The 22,440-nt window shown below is 41.9% G+C and overlaps 1 protein-coding gene across 7 annotated transcripts in view; it reads left to right on the forward strand.

Annotated features, from left to right (window-relative positions):
- Nucleotides 1-3,713, forward strand: part of ZNF462 (zinc finger protein 462) — a 94,714-nt gene extending 91,001 nt beyond the window's left edge. For all 7 annotated transcript variants that reach the window (XM_074811814.1, XM_074811813.1, XM_074811819.1 and 4 more), the window contains one exon: nucleotides 1,012-3,713. In XM_074811814.1, the coding sequence (XP_074667915.1) occupies nucleotides 1,012-1,213 (202 nt within the window). In that variant the 3' untranslated portion in view covers nucleotides 1,214-3,713. The remainder of the gene's footprint in view (nucleotides 1-1,011) is intronic.
- Nucleotides 3,714-22,440: the final 18,727 nt, after the last annotated feature.

Genomic DNA, 22,440 nt, shown 5'->3' on the forward strand with positions numbered 1-22,440 from the left:
TTTTAACTCTGCTGCCCAGGGTGGCTGTAGAGTGTAGGGTTTAACTGTGATTCTAAAACTTAAGATTGTCCCAAGGTGAATACCACTTGGCCAGGATTAACTTTACCTGAGTGTACTTTTGATTTTGCCTGCCACCAGAGCAGCATAGAAATGTCAGAAAATTATACAGAATGTTCTATGAAGGAACTGGGGCTTTTTTTCTCCTTTTTTGTTTTATCTCTTTCACATGCTTGCAGCTAAACTTGCATAGCAGTGCAAAGAATTATGTGCAGAGAAATGTCAAGACCTTCAGGAAAGTAAAATCAATCTGAATGAACTCCTCCTAAAATATGCATAGTGAAGATCTTTGCCTTTCTACAGGAGTTCGCACACTGTGGGATGATGCATATCACAGATAAGATAGGCATCTCTGGAAAAATAATTTTTCTTCTAAAGATCTCATTGGTAGCAGAGATCTCTGCTGACCAGAGTTTCTTCAGAGAGTAGATGTCATTCAAGGTTGCTGACATGTGGAAGACATTTGAATACAATAGTGTAGGTTAACTGTAATAGGATGAGAAATATTACTTCTCTTACCCGTAGTCTTGTCTGCCTAAATATGAGTACTTGAAATGTTGCAACCTATAAGAAGTTTTACTGGATCATTAGCGCTTCAGGAAGAGTACTCTTTTCCTGTGCCTTTGTTTGGTGCTTGTAAGTCTTGTTTACAAAGGACTGTAGAAAGGGGAATAAACTTTTAAAAGTCAGAACTGGGGTTCTTCCCTCTCATCTCATACCTGTCCCAATGTAGAACAAATAAAAGATTTGGTTTCAAAGCTGGAATGTCATGGGTCCCACTCGTAGCTTCATTCCACCATCTCTCTTTCAGAGCATGAGGTGGCAGTGGTGTGGCTGCTTGTATCTGCCTTTTTAGGAGTGATTTGTTTTCCTCCTCATGTGATACGCAGATTGACTTTCCTGTTCTCTATATTGACTGTAAGCGTTTCTCTTTTCTGCCACTCGACTTTCCAGGGCACTGAATGAAAGCAAGCACAGGACCAGTGAGGACAGCCAGCCAAAGGAGGATGTAGAAGAAACTGTTAGTACATTGCCAGAAGAAAAAGAAGTCATTGAGAAAATGGTAATGGACTATTCCCACAGCAGTGATACAGCAGTTAGCGTGGTAGCTGCTGACAAACCTCTCCAAGACAACTCGGAGGCCAAAACAGAATAAGCATTTGGTGTGATTCTAATCAACGTACTTGAACAGTGATGAACGGGGTCGGGTGGGTGGGTGGGGTGGGCAGAAGGAAGAAATAAAGCTGCTTTTGGGACTGAATGATCTATTTTCAAAGCACTGGTACCTGTGTGTGTGTGTATATTAAAGTTATTTAAGTGATGGAATAAGTGGCTCCATTACATCACTGCATCTTTTCTTCTGGATCTTGACAATGGGAAGTTACATTCATCTTGGACTAATGAAGCAACTCCCCGTATTCCTACGTTACACACCGTGTTTTGCAGTGGAGACTTGGATTGTTTGTGAATGGAAGCGTCGTGAGCATGGAAGAAGTAGGGGGGACAACTTTTCAACGCACAAATTTGTGTGCGTTTTTCTAGTTTTAATACATAACGCTTTTCCAGACTGAATGCAACTGCTTTAGAAAAGAGAAAAAAAGAGGAAAAAAAAAAAAAAAAAAAAGGAAAACAAAAACAAAACAGAAACTGCTTTGCTTAAAACAGTCACCTGTTTCCTAGTACCTCAGAATTAACCAAGGGAGATCTCTGCATTTGTCAGTACTACCTGTTGTTGTTGTGGTTAAATGTAGAGAGACTGCTGGGCAAGGTGGTGAATGGAGGAAGAAAAAAAGTTTTAAAGAAAGGAAAACAAATTGTGCTTAAAATCCCAGTGTGGGTTTTATTTCTTAAAATACTGTGATTTTTTTAATTATTTTAGTAAAAAAAAAAACAAAAAAAAGAGAGAGAGACTTTAATTCCTAGATAACTGTTTGTGAATTGTCATCCTTTATTCCAGGTAAGCTGTTTGTTAGTATTCAGTTATAATTTTAGGATTTGATAGATTTCATGTGACTGATTGTGCGGTTTTGTTTGCCACATGTTTATTTTCTATCAGCCTGAGGTGTTACAAATACAGCACAATTAAGTTTCTCATGTAAAATTAGTATTTCTTTTTGGGGCGGAGGGGGGACAGGGAAAGGAGACTAGATCTTGTGAATAGTACTTTTTGTTGTTGTTAATTTTAAACATAAGGAAATAACAAAGAAGTTTTAACTTTTTTTTTTTTTAAAAAACTAAAGAACCAAACTTACGGCACAGCTATGCAGCTCACGGGCCAAACACATAGGTCCTCATAACTGTTCTGTTGCTTGTCATATTAACATCTATCAGTCTCACACCAGTAACTTTTCGTTAAGATTGGCTGCCTTTTTTAATTCTGTCTGTGGTGTGCGTGTTTTCTTTTTTGTTGTGGTGTGGTGGGAGGGAAGGGTGTCTGTTAACACATCTTTTTGCAAGCGAAGGTGAAATAGTTACATATGACATTGAGCCTGGAGAACTACTTTTACTCGATTCAAGATGGAGTTGCTAAGTTTTTCCCCTCCTCTTTAGCTTTTAGCATGAGGGGAGCAGAGTAGAATGAATAGAAACCTGCATACCTAAGTGGCTGATCCTGCACTACTTCTTGTGTAGAAAGCTTAACAAACTGAACAGGAATTTTGCCTGAGCAATGAATACAGGATCTGGTGCCCCTGGTATGTTCTGATTGTGAACAAAGAGGAGTTTCTTTCCAAAAAGTAGAAAGTACTTGACTGAAACTTAGTTTTAGAAATGCATGTGTCTTCGTTTGTTTTTTTTGTTTTGGGGGGGGATGGGGGGGGGGAGGGGGGAAAATAGGAAGCTGCTGAGGAAACGGTGTACTTAGAGAGCTTCACATAAAATTGATGGCAAAATTTTGCATTTGTGGAATAAGTGCTACTTGAGAAGCATGGTGTTTTGCTTTTGGGGATTCATCAATTGTGTGTTAGGGGGATTCTTTTGATTTTTTTGTTGTGTTTGTTTTGGTTTTTGAAGTAGGGAGGGAACATCATGGAAAAACACATTGGAATGACAAGTATAAATACACATTTTGTGTCTGTATTTGTTTTTTAATTGGCCTCATTTCAAATGTATTTAAACAGTTCCATACCTGGATTGGGTGTTTTTAATGGTTACCAAAAAAAAAAAAAAAAAAAAAAAAATCATGATTGTGACATGCTTTTATCACTACTTTATTTTTCAAATAACATGTAAATATTGTAATCCATTGGATTTTGTTTTGCTAACCTGTTAATAAAAACTATGGGACCATTATCCTTTTAACAAGCTTAGAATGTCATATTTTTTTTCCTTTTTTTCTTTTCCCAAAAATGTATACCTGATATATTGTGGACACACATTTTAGATGCATTATTATGATTCTGTTGACTGTAATGACATAGAATTGAAAGTAACATTTTTTTCATTGTTTAATTTATACAGAGGACTTTTTCAGAGTTTGACAGAAGGAAATAATAGCAAAATGCTAACCCATTGGCTTCAGCACTCGGTATTTCCTGATTTTAAAATTACTGCTTACTGATGGGGGATAGGAAGGGGATACTGAACTGTTGCACTGACGGGTTTGTTTTTTTTAAAAAAAAAAAACAATGAAAATTAATAAAAACTTTTTAAGAGTGTGTGCTTGTGTGTGTGTAGTTTTGTATTGGCTACTCTGATGATAGGTCTGTACAAGTGACTGGTTCTGCAACTGGCAGGTCTGGGAGGGAGCAAAGCACTGTTTTCACCCTCTGCACCCTTTCCTCCTATATTTCAGAGGGAGTTTGGGAATTTTGGATTTACAGATTGCGGGGGGGGGGGGGGGAGGGGGGCTGACTTCATGTCACTCACACGGGTTTATAAGGTCTACCAATTCGCCAAAGAATGCCTTGAATATCCACCAGCCCAATGTCCATTAGAGGTCAAGGGCACACTGCCCAGGTCTGCTGACTCCTGAGCCCAAACATAGAAATGAAGGTATTTTGAAGGCTGTCTTGAAAGATCAAAATAGAAACAGGCTGCTATTTGGATTATCAACTTGGTCTCTTCATGAGTTGGGATACTGTATGCTCCAATATCTGATGACCTACTGGATCCAGCATTGAGGCTTTTCTTAATTAGAGTTGAATATATACCCATTAAGGTGGAGCAGGAGGCATTATTTTTCCCTCTTTCTCCATTGAAAACTTAAAATGATGCTTGTGGTGTGTCTTGGAATCTTTCTTGGTTAAATACAGATTTTTAAATGGACAGTCACAAGATGTCAGAGGTTTTTTTCTGGGTGTGCTTTAATCAGATCCTGTTTCCAGTTTAAGCAGCTTTTTGATTCTACTGGAACTGGTTCTCAGCTGAATGTTAAGCATTATGAAAGTTTTGATTGCTTTAAATACTTCTACTTTTCTCCCTAGGAGTCAAAATATTTCTCTGTTAAAATACTTATTCCCTTATCCTGTCTTTACAGAGGGGAGGGAAAAAAAGCACTTTAGGCTGTTAGATACTGCTTTTTTTCAGTGGTCTCTGGAAACATATGTTCATGAGGGAGACCTACAAATAATTTGCACATTGTAAGTTCTAGCCCAGATCTAACTCATGCTTCCACCAATTAAAAAGAGAAAGGGTTGCTCAGTGATACATCACAAGAATTACATAACTGATGTAATGAAAGACCTTAGGATTATTTCTAGAGTATTACTGTTGCATTATCCCATTCACCTCAGTGGCAGGATTGAGTTTGAAACAAAGCCCTCGATCTTCCCTGTTTGAGGTTTCTGTTTGAATGTGACTGGATCACCTGCTTTGAGATTTCTGTGCTGAATTGAAATACAGTGTGGTGGGGAGAGGAAGAGGCAAAGGGTATAGTTACTAGCATGATCCTTTACTCACATTACTTCTCTGCCTTGCCAGACAATTTCCTTTCTTGTAACTGGGAGTTCTGGGCTTCACAGGGAGCATTTGTGCCATGGAACAATGGTGTTCTGCACAGACTGTATTCCCAGGCTCATTGTCTTTCCTTTTCTTAAGAAGTCTGGGTAAATGTTTGCCGTGTTATTGCTAGCTGACTGTTGGCATTTTCTTTTGGTCCAGAGATACAGTGCCCGAATGCTCTCCATGTAAAGATCTTGGCTTTGTATTCACACCAGTGCAAAGGCTTTGCAGAAGTTGCTATGGGAAGGGAGGCCACTATCTCCCTCCCTTGCAAACATGCAACCTCGCCGGAGAAGAGCTGAGCAGTTGAGGTTACCCTGTGACTCGGGGACTAACACTGAGGACTGGCAGGGTCATGTTAAGTAGGGATTATAGGTCCAGAACTGTAGGGTTTCCAGTGGAAAGTCCACTCCTTGCAAAGTGATAGGGACTATGTGAAATGTTGGCACCTGTGGCCCCATTATCTTGGAAACTGGTGCTGCACAGAAGACTCACTGTGAACTTAAACAGCAAAAGTCAGTTTCCAGGCTTCAAGAAATATCTAAATACAGTTGCAGATGTTCAGTACATTTAAATGAAAATTGCCCCAAGTTTTTCCACTCTTTCTTGCCCTGAAGTCTTTCTTCAATATTTTTCTGATAACACAGGACTTTTCCACCGTGAAAACCTGTCTTGCTGGAGCTGTCTGGCTCCAAAGCAGCAAGATTACTGAGTAGAAAATGATTCTGGGTAAGAAGATTTTGGAAAAGTAAATGTTTTAGGCCAAGATAGGCTTAAGATGTTAGAGAAACCTTTCTTTGTTTGCAGCATGGTTAATGCCATGCCCCCGCCCACCAACTACTGCTTGAAACGGGGATTTCAGTTTTAGCAGTCTGGAGTACAAAATTTAGCCTTGAAGGCTACAGTCCTTCCAGGATGCAGTTTGTAAACCTTTTATTGTTTTCTCATCTGTCACGTACCAAACCGTCTTCAGATAAACAGATGAGTGCAAACATCCTGTGGACCAAAGGTGGGGCTGGGTGACATAAGTCAAAGATCATGCATCCTGGCCAAAATCTTGGTAAAGAAGGCTGATACCTATTTGGATCAACAGATGTTTGGAGAGCCTAGCTGAAGGCATTGTCTTTCCCGCTGCATTTGCAGTTACTTACCTGTGTGTGGAAACACAGTGCATATTTTGCAAGGGTAGGGGCAGAAAAGGAAGCCTGATTCATCAGACAGGCAGGACCTATGCATATGTGTCTATAAAGGGAGAAGACATTCAGGTAGGACAACAGGACAGCTTTCCTATTGGGAGCTGGGACAGGTCAACCCTTGAGCATGTGGTATCTTTACTGTTGGTGGTTTTTTGGACTCATACAGACAAAGCCATGACTGACCTGGTCTAGTGTCAACAATAATCCTGCTTTTGGGAAGAAGTTGGACTAGAGACCTCTAGAACTCCCTCCCAGGCCCATTTCCTATTTCAATTTCCTATTTCAGTTTCCTATTTTCCTATTTCTTCAGTGTCCTCCTAACTTTCAATTTCTCCAGCTTGCCTCCGAGATTTTGCAAGCCCACGTTTTTGGTGAAGTGTGACCTACTTTAAGGATGTGCTCACTGACTCATAGACTCTTCTCTGACCAGCATTTCTGTCTGTTCTATGTCCAATTATTTTTGACCAAAAGGCATGCCTTCCATCTAAATGTACGCTCAGTGACTTATAATGTACCTAAGTCAATGATCCCTTAGCAGGATCCAGGCAAATTTTATCAAATTTTCTGTATCAGTTTATATGCATCATTAGCAAGAGACAGCACCGAACAACTCGTAGATGTAGAAAATGGCTATCATGTAGGAGAAGATACCAATCTGTATTTCTGTGTTTCATCTTGGCCCAAACTATTTAATTAGTTCTGACTTGAATCCTACAATTTCTTTTCTCCAGCACTCCTACAATATGCTACAAATCAAGTGAAATACCCAACAAAATAGTGTCAGTGTGGTTGGGGTTTTGTTTCTGCTTTGCTGTTGTGATTGAGGCAGTATTCTCACTTGTTACAACTGAAGGAATGCAATCCAAAGTTCTGTCATCTTGGGAAAAAATGAGGAAAACAGCACAAAAATTAAGCAAAATAAAATAACTTCTCATCTAATGCACTCCATTGCATAGCAACAGATGGAATGTGCAGTTAAGTGTCAGTTAGCACTACTGGCTTTTCTTTTATTACATTTGAGATCTATTTTGTTCTAGCAGAATGTGGGAATTGATCAGATCAGATCTGTTCCCTTTCTAGTCCAGTGTCTTGACTCCTGAAGGAAAAAGCAGAAAGTCCTGTGGAGAGCAGGAAGAGAATAATCTGTCCCTAACGAACATCTTATTGTACTCCATTTTGATGATGTCTTTATGCACAGAAGCAGAAGGAGTCCCACCTCTTTCACATTCATTTTATGTACAGTAGTATAAGTTACAGTACTTTTGCTACCAATTCCATTTTAAATTTTACTGAACTCTTGGTGTCTCTGATGAGAACTGACAAGTAAAATATTTTTGTGTTAAAAAAAATGATTGTTATTTTATTATCCTAAAAAAAATGCTTCCTGAGAGTTAGTTGTGTGATCTCTGTTATTCTTCTGTTGTTCACAAAATGCATTTTTCGTATATATAAAATAATCTGTCAAGAATTCCAGTTGATTCATTTCAGCTAGGATGCTTAGGAAAAAATTAAGTCAGCTGCTGGAATGAGAAGAGACATGCTTCTCTTCTTCTCAAATAATTTGACTCTTTGAATAGTTGGTGTAAATGCAAATATGCCTCAGCTTGATTCTTGAGTTCTCTGTTGAGTTTATGCTTCTATTAATGAAGAGCTTAGCTCAGTCTAGCCAACTGTACATGCATGATTTCCAAATCTAAGTGAAATGTGTCTCTTTGCAGCTGTTCTGTTATGCTCTTAGTAGTGTATAAAGAGAGAAATATATTTATCAGCTATGCCTCAAATTAATTTAGCTTGTGTTGAAAATGTTGGCCTGAAATTTTAACTTTTCTCTGCAACTGAAGGAAATCATATTAAGCTACTGGGCCAAATGATGCTTCAAGTCTTTGTGGAATAATTTAGACTGAAGTCACCAAAGACTTCTAGCAGAGATGATGCAGTAAAAGGAGTGGTAGTTTTGCTCCATATGAACCAGTAGATAATTAGAAGGCAAGCTCCATAAAGCAATGACTCTTTGATGTGTTATTTCCAGAGAAAATGTTTTCCTCTGCTTAGACTCTTCAGGACCTCAGGTATATGATTGTTAAAACCACATGATTTAAGTAAAAATAGTCATTCAGAAGTAGAAAGGATTTGGTTTCTCATAGGTAAATAAACATACAGCACTAAAAGCATGTTCCCTGCAGAAAGAAGCTCTTTGAGCCATCTTACATACACACTGCAGGGTATTTCTTGCTATTATTGCGGGAGTCTCCCCCTGGAAAACAGGATAGAGAATGAGGTTTGCTTCCCCTGTTCCTCAGCTGCTCCCGTAATCACGACTTTCATCTTCCTTTGCAAAATTGCTCCTAGTAACCAGACAACAAACTCTGGCCATGCTGGAGATGATAGGAGATGGGCTATTGTATTTAGGAGACTGAGAACATCATTGTGGTGGTTGGTGCTAGAGGAAGCCTGGGCTTACATACATGCAAACTGAGACTATACGGACACCGACCCTACCTATAAGGGAGGAGCATACAGCAAGGTAAGAGAGCACAGTTGTCTGCTAGGCTTAAATCATCTGGAGATCAAAAGAGTATTTTTGTGCTTGTCTTCATCAGTCCTTATGATCTGTTCTGGAGGGGAGGTGCAAACAGGACTTGTGCTTTTTTGGCCCATTGGCAGAAAAAAGTTTTTTTGGAGTTGAACGAATTTAAATGTGCCTGATCCTTCTCTGAGGAACTGGTTGGTCTTCTGTTCTATTCACCAAAAGCAGGAAGGACAGGCAATCAGATGTAGATATCATATCCCATGTAATTAACTCAACTAACAGCAACAACAAAAGTATAATTATATTCTTATAATCAGATTAAATGTATGTTGTTATTTAATCCATTTAATGTACATATTTAGTAATTAGGACCTCATTCTGCACGGATTCATGCTGTAACTTAGATTTCTTTCAATTTAATTGGAAAGCTGACAAGGAGGTGCTCTTTTCCCATTAATTTATATCAAATGGCTGTTGTTCCTGAGTCAGTGGGCTTTTCCTAGGGACACTGTGCAGTCTTGGAGAGCCTTAGAGTGAGATGGAAAAAAGGAATAAGGGATAAGGCTCTCCAAACCAATAAGTTGATTACACACATGGTGGCAAAAGTAACCAAATGCATTACTTCTTTGGCAGCTTCCTTGCCTTTCAACATTGATAATGGCAACGTGGGATTTTTAGAAGTCTCAGGGGGCCTGCTGGCATCCTTTGACATCTGACTGGTTTTGAAACCATCTGAAAATCATGCTTTCCATTGCAGGAGGTGTGAGTTCAGGACTTAATATTGGAGTTCATTTTATAGGTGTGCTTGCGACCAACAGAATCTCCAGGCACTTCTTTCTGATTGCAGACATGGAAGAGCTGCCTTTCATGGGGAGTCTCCATACACTTGGAGAAGACAACTTCAGTCATCTGCTGCAGATCTTTTGGTCTTTGGCTGGGACAAAAAGTAGACCTCCTCCTCAGCATCATCCTTCAGAGCAAACTCTGTGATTACACACTGCATTCAAGGAGAAGCATGATCAGGTACTGCCATTAGTCAGCAATGGAAAAGTGCTGTGCTCAAAGGTGGTTAATCTGTTCAGGGAAGAGGTGATTATTTTGATTTTTGTGCAAAAGGGGAACCTTGAATAAGATGAGCCTCCAAGATTTCTCAGTTAAAATGTTCAGATTCAATTTCAGAGAGCTCCATCCTGATATGAAGACTAGCAAAGGCTGTAAATGAAATGGCAAGGGTTAATACAGATGAGCTGTTCTCCAGCACTCAGGTGAGTTTCTGCTTTAGGGGAGCTTACTGACTGATTCTGTGTTTTAGTCATACTTTCTGCAAATAGCAAGAACTCAATTTCATGTTTGGTTCTTATGCACATGTAGGTGGTTGGCCTTTTTATCAAGATAACCAAAGTATCTCAAACCTAGCCATTATGCTTATATTTTCCAGATGTCTAATGTAATCTGAAAGCTAATGATGAAAAAGAGAAAATGCAAAATCAAAGAGTCATGGTACAAACTCGCTTCCTAAATTTTTCTGTTCATGGGGTTACCTTTAACTACCATCCGTGCTGACATAGTGCTTTTTCTCACAGACCTCAAAGCGGAGGATGAAGTGAGGTACAATGGAAGTACTTCTTTTCAGTACTGAAGTGTCTGATCTCTCGGAGCTGGAGCTGGGTGCCAGCTATCCTCTCAGATCCAAATTGTGCATAAGCTTTGGAGAGGTCAGGAGCTGAATACTACCCAGGCACCATGGTAGGTCAGACTGAAAACTTACAGCATGTCTGAATCCTGATCAAAACTTAGTGGCTCAGATCCATTTCTAATCTGAACATCTAAATTGTTGGTTCTTAAATAACCTCTCTGTGCAGCTGTTTCATTGCTGGACTGCTTTGTTCTGCACAGAGTTTTCCAGATGTCTTTAGCTGTCTGTGAGCAGCAAGGAATCTTGTTTGTGTCTTCAACATCAGCACAACTTTAGTTAGATTGTGTCCAATTTCAGGCTGGGATTTCTTTCTTTTAAAGGTAGTGATAGTTCTCTTGACTAACTTTCCTGTGTAGTGAATAACATTCACTAAATCTATAATATTTAGACTTTGAGTCCTCTCAAAGCAGGAAGAGTTGTACAAACTTGCATTCGAATTTTTTAAACCTTAATTCCTGTTTATATTCCAGTGACAGTCAAGGTCTTAAAATTATTTTTAAACGTCTCCTATCACTGTTTCAAGGTCCCCTTCATCAAGGATCCGTAGCACTAGGAAGTCTTCTGCTGTTAATGAACTATTTCAATTATTTTGGTTCTCATGTTTCTTTTCACTAATGGTAGTCATAATTTAAGCAACAGCCTGTTAGTATTTCATTTCATTTCATTTCATTTCATTTCATTTCATTTCATTTCATTTCATTTCATTTCATTTCATTTCATTTCATTTCATTAGTATCCTTTGTCACTAATGCTCTCTCAAAGAGAGTAATTTATAATTGGAGGATGGAATAAAAAATGTAACAAGAAACTTATATTTTTATACATGACAATAGCATAAAGAAGTCATGTCACACAAGTATTTTTGTAGTGTTCACTCTAATATGAACAGAACACAAACCCTTCACCAAAAAATGTTACCATCTAAGGGACAAACAAGTCATGGCTTACTGTCAGAGCAGAAGGAGGTTTTAATATCTGAATTTGCTAGAAGGAGAACTGGTATAGGAAGTAGAGGAAATTATGTTATCTTGGGGAAGTCTATCATAACTAGAAAATAAATTCTGGTAGGTTGGGTCCTTGTCTATGGCCTTAGCCTGAAGACCTTCCCTTCTCTTTAACCAGAATGAGAATGTAAAACCAGAAGAGACTGTCTGCACCATGGAACTGGATCCTGCCAAACTACACCAACTATAAAACTGGTTCAGCCCTGAAAATGACACTGAACACCTTCTCCTGTGCATAGGACACTAAACCACCTCAGAACTAGGCAACAAATGCCAGGCCAAGAATAACACTCCCAGAACAGAGAACACAGACCTGACATGCTGTGTTGTACAGTAAAAAGATCCATTTTTCTCCAAAGACTTTCAAGACATGTTCAGATCCAGGAGTGAGGAGAAATATGTTCCTTCCACAAACTATTTGCTTCCTTTGAGCAGCTTCATATTGTTCAAACTCTTGTTAAGGATGCAAATTATTTATTTTACAGCTTAGATGATATCAGGATTGCTGGAACTCTTACTAATGGTTACTGAAAACATGAATCAGTCTCCAGGGATTAGGACTGTATTAGGTTTATGTGGCAAAGTTTTTGTATTGGAGGGGGCTAGAGGGGTGGCTTCTGTGAGTAGACACTAGCAGCTGTCTTGATGTCAGACAGAGCCAGCTCCAAGATGGACCCACTGCTGGCCAAATCTGAGACCATCAGCAGTGATGGCAGTGCCTCTGTGATAACATATTTCGGAAAGGGTAAGAAATGCTGTGCAACAGCAGCTGTGAGAGAGGAATGAGAAAATGTGAGAGAAACAACTCGGTAGACACCAAGGTCAGTGAAGAAGGATGGGAAGGAGGTGCTCCAGGCACTGGAGCAGATATTCCCCTGCAGCCCATGGGGAAGACCATGGTGATGCAGGTTGTCCCCCTGCAGCCTATGGAAAGTCCCATGCCAGAGCAAGTGGATGTGCCCTGAAGGAAGCTGCAGCCCATGGAGAGCCCACACTGGAGCAGGCTCCTGGCAGGACTTGCATCCCATGGAGTGGACATTTTCTGGCAGGACTTGTGACCCTGTGGGGGACCCATGTTGGAGAAGTTTGTTCCTGAAGAAGTTTTCACTCTGTGAAAAGGACCCATGTTGAAGTTCATGGATGACTGTCTCCTGTGGGTGGGACCCCACGCTGGAGCAGGGGAAGAGCATGAGGAGCAAGAAGCAGCAGAGACGACACGTGATGAACTGACCACAGCCTCCATTCCCTGTCCCTCTGTGCCACTCAGGAGGAGGTAGAGAACCTGGGCATGAAGCTGAGCCTGGGAAAAACAGAGGGGTGGAGGAAAGGTGTTTTTAGGTTTGTTCTTGTTTCTCATTATCCTACTCTGTTTAATTGGCAGTAAGTGAAATTCATTTCTTCAAGTTGAGTCTGTTTTGCCCATGGTGGTATTTGGTAATTGATCTCCCTGTCCTTATCTCAACCCACAAGTTTTTTGTCATGTTTTGTTCCCCTGCCCTGTTGAGGAGGGGGACCGATGGAGCTACTTGGTCAGCACCTGACAACCAGCCAAGGTCAACCCACCACAAGGAGCTAGCTATCCATCTCTTGGTCCCACAACTGCTTGCTTCTAAATCTCTCCTCTTGGTAAGTGCACATATATAGTTATATCAAGAGGAAAAATGCTTTGTGTTAAATATTTGCTTTATGTTAAACCTTTGTGCATGAAAGGCACTCATTTTTTTATTTTTTGTATGACATATCTTTAAAGCTGGTGGGATACCATAAATTCAGATTTATTGTCAAGATGAGTAAAAATGTAATCAAATATAGTCAAGGAATTTAGGCAAACTTAGTGAATGGACACCCTTTTCTGAGGGGTAACAGATCCGCCCACCTTCTTGGGGTCTGTTAAATGATGCTTCTGTGTTAAATGATGCTTCTGAGGAAAGGGAGGCTTTTCTACCCACTCTGGTGAGAAGCAACCATACATTCGTGTGTCTGGGACCAGGAGATGGCTCTCTCTTGTTGGGCCTTCACCTTGACCAGGCACTTTCACACCTGCCCCACAGAAGGCAGAGGACTGGTTGTATGTCCTTCCTCTACCATCTCATTCTGGAAGTGGAGAAGCACAACAGCACAGGTCTCCCTCCAATAACCCATCCAGCTTGCTGGCAGCTCTGCCTTCTCATGTGCTGACTGCTAGCAGTCCCTCCTTTTATTCTGAAGCTGTGGTGCAAGTCCACAGCTGTTCACAAACGCACAAGAGTGATGGGCCAAGTTGGTTGCATGCAAACCCCTTCTACACCTGTACTTCTCCTGTGAGTCTGCACACAATAGCTGAGAGTCTCTGTGAAGAAACCAGTCTCTAGACTGTACTTGGCAGCCTTAAGCTATTTTGCTGAGGTGAGGATGTTATCTTGCCTGGAAAATGGAATTTATCCTTTCAAAACTCATTGTGATGGGAGGATGGTAACATTAGCTTGGGCAGCAGATGGCTTTTTCAGGAAGACGTTCTGGGAACGTGTTCAGGTTTCGCCTTTCATGTGGTATATGTGCATACTGGCAGCTGATAGACTAAACAAAGGGTAATTCGATGTTGTGGTTTTCTTCTGTCAACAGACTGTGTGATTGGATGAAGTTCCCAATGGCATATATCAGCTATTATTTTCCTTCCCTCTGGGATCCCTAGTAAGCATCCATCTTGACTGCAAATCAAATCTAAGGTGCTCTCTCCCTCTCCTTTTTCTGCTTTTTCAAACTCCTGTTGTGGTATTTAGTCACTCACTCTCCTCCTGGCGATGCTGGAAGCCTCCAGCTCTCTGGTTTCGGCTCCCCTCTTCCCTGACCTCTGCCACAAGAGTGCCTGCTGGTGTCCATTTACCACTAATCTTCTTCTCCACCTGAGATCCTCACTTCAGATTTACTCTCCTCTCTCTCCTGATGTGCTTATAGCTACCGATTAAATTCTCCACATTGTGAATTGCTATTAACATACTTTTACTGGCTAGATTTTTAAGCACAGCTTCAAGGAGTTGAGAGCTGAAGACCATGCTCAGGAGCATCTCTTCCTGCTGTCCCTTCGTTGTCTTCTGGCTTTCTCTGTATTGTAAGAAGGGTGATTCTGGAGGCAGTGAAACTGGACTATATATTGTTGTTCCTGACAGAGCATGGGATGCAGCTGATGTAAAATCGCTGAATGGTAGCAGAAAGCACCTAACTGCTAGAACGACCTGAGCACTGCATGCTGGGGGGTTGTTTCACATGGTTAATGAAGAGCTCAACAGTATTTTAGTGCTAATCTGATACTTAACTTTTGGCCTGTTACGTAAGTGATAATTAAATGTTTTATGTATTAATAAACAATAAGTGTACAAGTTACACTTTTTATGTGATTTAGAATTAATTGCAAGGTGGTGAGATTTTCTCCTTTATGTACCTATTAAACCCACATAACTGCTGATTTTACAGTTGATTGGTGTTCAGTTAACATACAGTAATTGCTCTTTCAAGTCTTTAGTAAGTGTGTATTTGAGACAATTTACAGTGTTAGCAATTTCCTGCCACTATTTCTCAGAGGTAAAGGGAAGCTAATCATGTTCAACGCTGGAATTTGCTGGGAGTCTGCCACACGTTCCCCACTGTGCACCGTGTAAGCTACATTCAGCCATTAGGGATTCCACTTTTAATGATGATAAACACACACGAAGAAACACTTGGCTATAAAACGATCCTGCTGCACAACATGTTGCAGTGAGGCAAGCAGCTGGGAGGTAGGGACACGTTAGAAAAACAAATCAGGAGGGGCATCACTCAGTGTTTTCTGGTTTATCCTGCGAAACCACAGAGAAAAGCAAGTGGCTGTCCTCTTTTCTTTTGGTATATCACACAGTGCCTCTGTGTTTGCCTCCAGTTTAAAGATATGGAAGTTGTGTAAGCCTGCATCCCTGCTTTTCCATGCAATCTTGGTGTGACCTCAGGCAAATTGTTTAGTGTCTCTGTGCCTCACTTACCCTTCTGTGGATGTAATAGTCCACCTGTCTTTACTTTGAGAGCATATTGTTCATTCCAGACTACAGGCTCCAGCACTAAAGAGATCAAATGCATATTTAAGATAGATTTAAAATCAGACAAACACCCTCCTGCCCCATATATTTGGAAATTTTGAGGGCAGCAGAAAACTGCTGCTTCCTAAATGACTGAAGCATAAAGGTGCACAAAGTGCCTGCCATTTAATTGACACAGCCACATCCAATTTACCAGGCAAAGGGAAGGAAGAATATTGTTTGAAATCTGTATGCCAGTGAGAGAGAGCGCATGGAAAGGAAAGCAAATTTTTGTTCCACATCATTCCTTTTGCATATTGTTGTATCCTTTTGACAAGACAGTATAATAAAGCTTAACTCCCTGTTTGCTCTCCACCCTCCAATCATTGACTTAAAAGAAAACAGCAAAGCCCTGTCTTTAGCGTCAAATGAACAACGGGCACTCTTCCAGAAAGAAGAAATGAGCTGCTTTTGAAAGAGTTGTGGAGGAAAGTGCAAAATGTTCTAACTTCTCATGAAATAAATATTGGAATGATAGTCACTTGGCTCATCCTCTAAGATGTCAGTGCAGGCTTTGCACTCCAGGTTTATATAAAATATAGGTTGGGTTAGGTAGGAAGGGCCAGAAAGCCCATATTATAGCTAAGAAAAGACAGAGATGCAATAACATGAAAGATTTTCATGTTCAATACACTTCAGAAATAGTAACTAATTAATATTTCTACTACAAGATGCTATATTTCATCCTATCTTACTGATGAAGCTTGGCCAAAACTTTCCAGACACCCTGGAGAATATTGAGACATTGATTTTAACAAGACTTAGGAAACTCAATCCCTTAGGCAGCACTGTGTATTTCAGCAGAGCCTCGGGGCTATGCTGCTTCAGCTTGAACGAAGCTGTAGAAAGTCACTCAGCACAAAGCAGCAGGGAAAGTGCTTTCTCCTACAGAGTGCTGAAGACTTAACGAAGCAGCATGGGCTGAGATCAGCCAAGAACCTGTTTGACAAAGTTCAGGGCTTGATCCGAAGTTTTTGGAAAGCCAGGATGCACTCAGACCAAGCATGAGGTGCTTGCTGCCTCCACAAAAACAGGGAGATCCTTGGTACACCTCGGATTTCCCCATTCTATCTCTTTCTTTTCATTTTTCTTTTCTTTTGTTTAAACTGTTCAGCATGGAAAAAATTCTTTGTTTACAGTGTTTAGGCTCCTGTTATTCTTGTTGACACCTAATAGAAGCTTTTAGAAATGTTTGGAAAAGCTAATTTAAAAGACATTCTGGCAGGCTAGGGAGTTGTGTAATTCCTTGTATTATCATGGTAGATTTACCATTTCTGGAGGAATCTCTTCATTTAACACATTTTAGAGAGTTTGGGAGGGACTCTACCAGTTTTCTTCCCCTTCCAGAAACAGTTACTGGTGAAATGGAGCTTTTAATACTTTCTCCACAAAGTGGTAATACTAAAAAATTCCTTGTAAATTCGTGCTAGTTCTTGCACCCACAGGAAAATGCATATAAAAATAATAATTTACCTGGATGTGCGTAATGTCAAACCATAAAGTTGCCCTCAGCAGCTACCATGGTTCTGGCACTTCTGCATTGTCTCAGTTACTTACGTGTGTCCCAGTTATTTTCCTCCTTTAGTGCGGTTACATATTTCCCACTGACGATGATATATTGAGACTTGCCACATGCAACTGAAAGAGAGAAAATAGTCTTAAGGTCAGGCTTGGGAGTAAGATTGAGATGAACTGTGTTCAGTCTCCTACACCACACCATGATTCATGTTTAAGTCAGTGGGGACAGCGCTATCCTACCTAGCAGGAATATGGTGAAAAGGTTCAAGGCAGGCAAAGGGTGTCTCTTGAAAAGCAGATCATCAAATGATCTGATGATCAGGCCCAGTCAGCATGGGTTTATGAAAGGCAGGTCCTGCTTGACAAACCTGATCTCCTTCTACGACAGGGCGACCTGCTGATTGGATGAGGGAAAGTCTGTGGATGTAGTTTACCTTGACTTCAGTAAGGCCTTTAACACCATTTCCCACAGCATTCTCCTGGTAAAACTGGCTGCTTGTGGCTTGGATGGGCACACACTTTGCTGGGTAAAAAACTGTCTGGATGGCCGGGCCCAAAGCGTGGTGGTGAACGGAGTTAAATCCACTTGGCGGCCGGTCACGAGTGGTGTCCCCCAGGGCTTGGTTTTGGGGCCACTCCTGTTTAACATCTTTATTGATGATCTAGACGAGGGGATCGAGTGCACCCTCAGTAAGTTTGTAGGTGACACCAAGTTGGGTGGGAGTGTTGATCTGCTCGAGGGTAGGGAGGCTCTGCAGAGAGATCTGGACAGGCTGGAGCGATGGGCTAAGGCCAACTGGAGGAGTTTCAATAAGGCCAAATGCCGGGTGCTGCATTTGGGCCACAACAACCCCCAGCAGCGCTACAGGCTTGGGGAGGAGTGGCTGGAGAGCTGCCAGTCAGAGAGGGACCTGGGGGTGTTGATTGACAGCCGGCTGAACATGAGCCAGCAGTGTGCCCAAGTGGCCAAGAAGGCCAATGGCATCCTGGCTTGTATCAGAAATAGCGTGGCCAGCAGGGACAGGGAAGGGATCTTGCCCCTGTACTCAGCACTGGTGAGGCTGCACCTCGATGACTGTGTTCAGTTTTGGGCCCCTCACTACAAAAAGGACATTGAATGACTCGAGCGTGTCCAGAGAAGGGCAACGAAGCTGGTGCAGGGTCTGGAGCAACTGGGGTTGTCTAGTCTGGAGAAGAGGAGGCTGAGGGGAGACCTCATCGCCCTCTACAGCTACCTGACAGGAGGTTGCAGAGATCTGGGGATGAGTCTCTTTAACCAAGTAATAAGCGATAGAACAAGAGGTAATGGCCTCAAGTTGCTCCAGGGAAGGTTTAGACTAGATATTAGGAAGCCTTTCTTTACAGAACGGGTTGTTAGGCATTTATGGGCTGCCCAGGGCAGTGGTGGAGTCCCCATCCCTGGAGGTGTTTAAGAGTCGGGTCGACTTAGCGCTGAGGGATCTGGTGTAGTTGGGAACTGACAATGTTAGGTTAATGGTTGGACTAGGTGATCTTCAAGGTCTTTTCCAACCTAGATGATTCTGTGATTCTGTGAAATGGTCTGTGTAAGGCTGATTCAAGACTTGAACTGGTATTTTAAGTGGTTCTTTGCTTACTTCTCACTACCTACCCTTTGATACAACAGTGAATGTGGAATGATGTGTGAAAGAGCAAAAAACAACAAAATATATGCTCAAAGCAACTCACTTTTATGAAGTCTGGAAGTATCTGATATTCTGGTGTTTTTGCAAAATTTACAATTTAAGCTTGTTTTAGGAGTAGAGTTTTTCACTGGAGTTATAGTTAAATATAACCATTTATCCTGGTTGCTTTTAGTGCTTCTAAAATTGTTTCTTGCAAGTAATTAGCATTACCTAAAAGCTCTTATGGTGGTGAAAGTGATCATGTTAATTTGGCAGAGAGCACCGATGTAAACATTTATAACAATGTTCATTGCCCTTTGCAAGAAATAGAAGATTTTGCATGAAGGGTGTGATGAAACGACTTGCTCTGGAAAACCTTTAGGTTTCTATCTCCATCTGAACTACGATTCAGTGTTGATGTGGCAGTGTAATTTGCCCTAAGCACTGTTTCCAAAGCAGAGATGGTTGGAAACTTTCCAAAGGCAAGGTTTTCTGCTGGGAGGTGCTGATTCAATGAATGCAAGACCTGCCATGCAAGAGCATTGCTCTGGCTGGAATCTCCTTGTGAATCAAAACAATTTGTTTGTCCTGGAAAGGATGGCCTTTGATTAGAGACAACACACTGCTAAAAGTTCAATTTGAAATTGAAGATCTTAATTTTGATTGAAATACAGTTTCCTTTCTCCTCTTTGGGAGGGACCCCACCCCCTTTTCCCTGGCTCCATCTGTTTGTCAGTGCATGTGAGTAGCCAAAGCTCTGTCTCAAGGTGGTGGAGGATTAAGAGCGGTCCCAAGGATTCACTCTGTGGATGTGTGGCACATCACCCCTGCTTGCACACCAGCCACGTGGGCTGGCAGGGTCCTTGGCTGGCGAGTGCCAGCTGCTCAGACCTGCCGCAGAGCTGGCACTGCTCTTTCTCTGGGATTTGGCAGCTGCTCTCAGCTTGGCTGGGGACTCCAGTTTCTCCTTCCCACTGCCTGCCGTGGGCACAGCACCAGAGGCCTCTGATCCCCTCCATGGGGAGCACTGGAGAGGGGCACCCCAGGCTGGCAGGGTCTGATCATGTTTTGCCTTGTGCCTGTGATAAGCATGACCCAAAAGTCTGTGTCTCGTCTCACTGAAGCCCCCCCCTGCAGGTGCTGCAGCCTGAAAAATGAAGCATCCCTGCCAGGGGAGCAGGCAGTCTAATTTAAGCAGGTCTTCTCACAGTCCCTGCTTGGTGGCAATACTCTCGCCTATCCCTGACCAAACAGCCCTCTTTGGTTTTGTGCATTCCTGTTTCACCAAGTCCCACAAATCTGCCTGTCTCAACACAGGGGACACTTGATACCTTTAACAACTGGAGACTTAATTAAAGTGAAACAGATACTCTGCAGTAGGAATCCATGTTCTCCAATTTCTATTAAAGGTAGTGCAGAGGGTGGGGGTGTCTAATGGGAACAGAGCAAACAGGAGGGATTAAAGCTGTGTTATCTCATCCCTTCAGACCTGGAGAGGAGGAGTAAGGATAAGAGGGCTTTAGAGGTTGATGGCATCTCAGCCACAGCAGCAGAGGAGGCAGGGAGTCAGTGCCTTTATACTGACAACTTCTCTGAAGCTTGGTAAAGTGGCAGCCAACTGAGATGACAAGCTTCTGTTACCATCTCTGGATCCAGGCTGGACACCAGAGAAAAGGATGAAGTCAAGATTACAGAAACAGCACACGCTGAGGAAAGGCAGAGCATATCAGGCAACATTTCCATGGTGTTTTTCCATGACCTCACTAGGCTCTATTTCTCACTTTCTGAAGCCCAGAAGGGATACCAGGGAGTCACACAAACAGTGGATCCTGAAGAAGTGCATGCACTTCACACGACCCTGCTGAAAAATACCAAGTCAGGGAGCTGGAGCGTACTTCAAGACATGTAAAAATCCCACAGTAGTTGTCTCCTTTCCCTATTTTTTCCTACCACCAGTTTCTGCCTGAAAACTGGTGTTTTTTCCTCTCCTTTGCCTTGCCAGAGATATAACCAAGTGCAATAAACAGAGTTTTCAACTGTCAGTGGACTTATCTTCTGCAATGTTCTTTCTTGTTACACAGAGTTCAGGAAAGGCCGAGGATCACACAATGCCCAGAACTGTAATGCTTCCTTATAACAACACATATCTTGCTCAACTGCATGTCTGTGGCCTGTTCCTCTTAGTAAAGGAGACTGCAAAAAAACCCCAAAGTTTTGTCAGCATCTCCTTCCTCTCCCACACTGGCCATCTCTGGAAAACTGAATAAATACAATAAAACCCTGAGTACTATTAAATGGGTTTTGCACGAAGAGAAAAAATAGTGCAATGGAAGGACACCTGAATGATATTTCCCAACCTATGGCAGTGACAGTGAAGATGCTGATGTCTAATGTGGGCAGCTGTGGCACTAAGTCGTTGTTCCACACCATGTTCTGTGGTGCATGAGGCATTGTCAGGACAAGTGCTACATGACAGAGATGTGGCACGTAGGTGGTGCAGGATGCAATGTTAAGAAGATGCATTGGGCAGGGAAAAATGAGAAAGGCGAGGGCCCAGCAAGTACAGGCTTAGTAGGGGTCATGAACATGGAAAGATGGGGACACCAAAGAATGGAACTAGAAGGTGGGGGAAGACCTAATGTTTGAATAGCTGTCCATAAGCAGCCTGGATAAAGCTATTCCCACCCAGTGACAGATAAAAAGTTTAAAAAGAAAGACTTTACTAGCTTCACACATGCACACACAGTATCTTGCAGTGTCTCTGCAAAAGAAATTTCCTGATGAACTGGAATGTGTGACTAAAGCATTTGTGAGGTTCCACCAACACATCAGCTCTTCCACTGGCATAAATCAGCACCTCTCCATTGAGTCTGATGGATTTTCTTCCCTTTTCACCCCCCAAGAATCTGGCCAGAGGCACACACTACCCTTTGCTGCCCTGTTGGATACGCAGGGGTACAGATTTGTATGGTCAGGTACTTTGAAATTTTGTCCTTTGGTTCCAGTGACAAAATGAGTCAGCCCTGAGTTTTTTCGGCAATTCGGAAGGTGCTCAGGTGTCACTCTATAAATAGCTAGCTAGATCTAGTGTTTTAATGTTTCTAATGGTGATTGCACTGAAGTGAATTGTGGCTCATAAATCTGTGAAAGTCTGTGAGTTATTGCTCTGAGTATCTGGAATGCAAAAACCTGAGCATCTTTCAGGAACTCACTTAATTTCAAAAGCATAGAGTACTGCTGGAGTTTCTGATAAGCTAAGGGCCCTCATGTAATAGTGCTGAGCATCTGTGTGTGAAGTGGAATGAGTAGTATGGACTCAACTGTGTCTGAGTGTTGCCTTCTGAGGTTGAGTGCTACTTGACACAAAGGATTCAACGCATGGTAGGACAATGGTAGCACTTGCATTGTGTTCTGCTTCTAGCTGGTGTGAAAACAAGAAATGCATACTTCTTGACAAAGAGATGTCCCTGACCAAGTCTCAGCCTTGTCCTGTTGAAGTACGGCTCTGTTCTCAGAAGTGCCTGGAGAAACGCGCTGTGAGTTGTGTGCTCAGTTTGCTGGTGACCTCCCCATCCACCATGCCCCAACGTGCTATGAGATGCCCCTTATTTCTCACCTGCCAGGCTGGTGTGCTCTACCTCAAGTGCTGAGACCATGTGGGATGTGTTCATCCTCCTTTGTAAGCAACAGAAGTGAAGGGTCTGAGAGGAAAACTGCTTTCTGTTCCTCTCACATTAATCTTTACAGGGTGGCGACAGGAGCTCAGGAAA

This window comes from Strix aluco, chromosome Z (assembly GCF_031877795.1).
Source record: "Strix aluco isolate bStrAlu1 chromosome Z, bStrAlu1.hap1, whole genome shotgun sequence".
Lineage (NCBI taxonomy): Eukaryota > Metazoa > Chordata > Aves > Strigiformes > Strigidae > Strix > Strix aluco.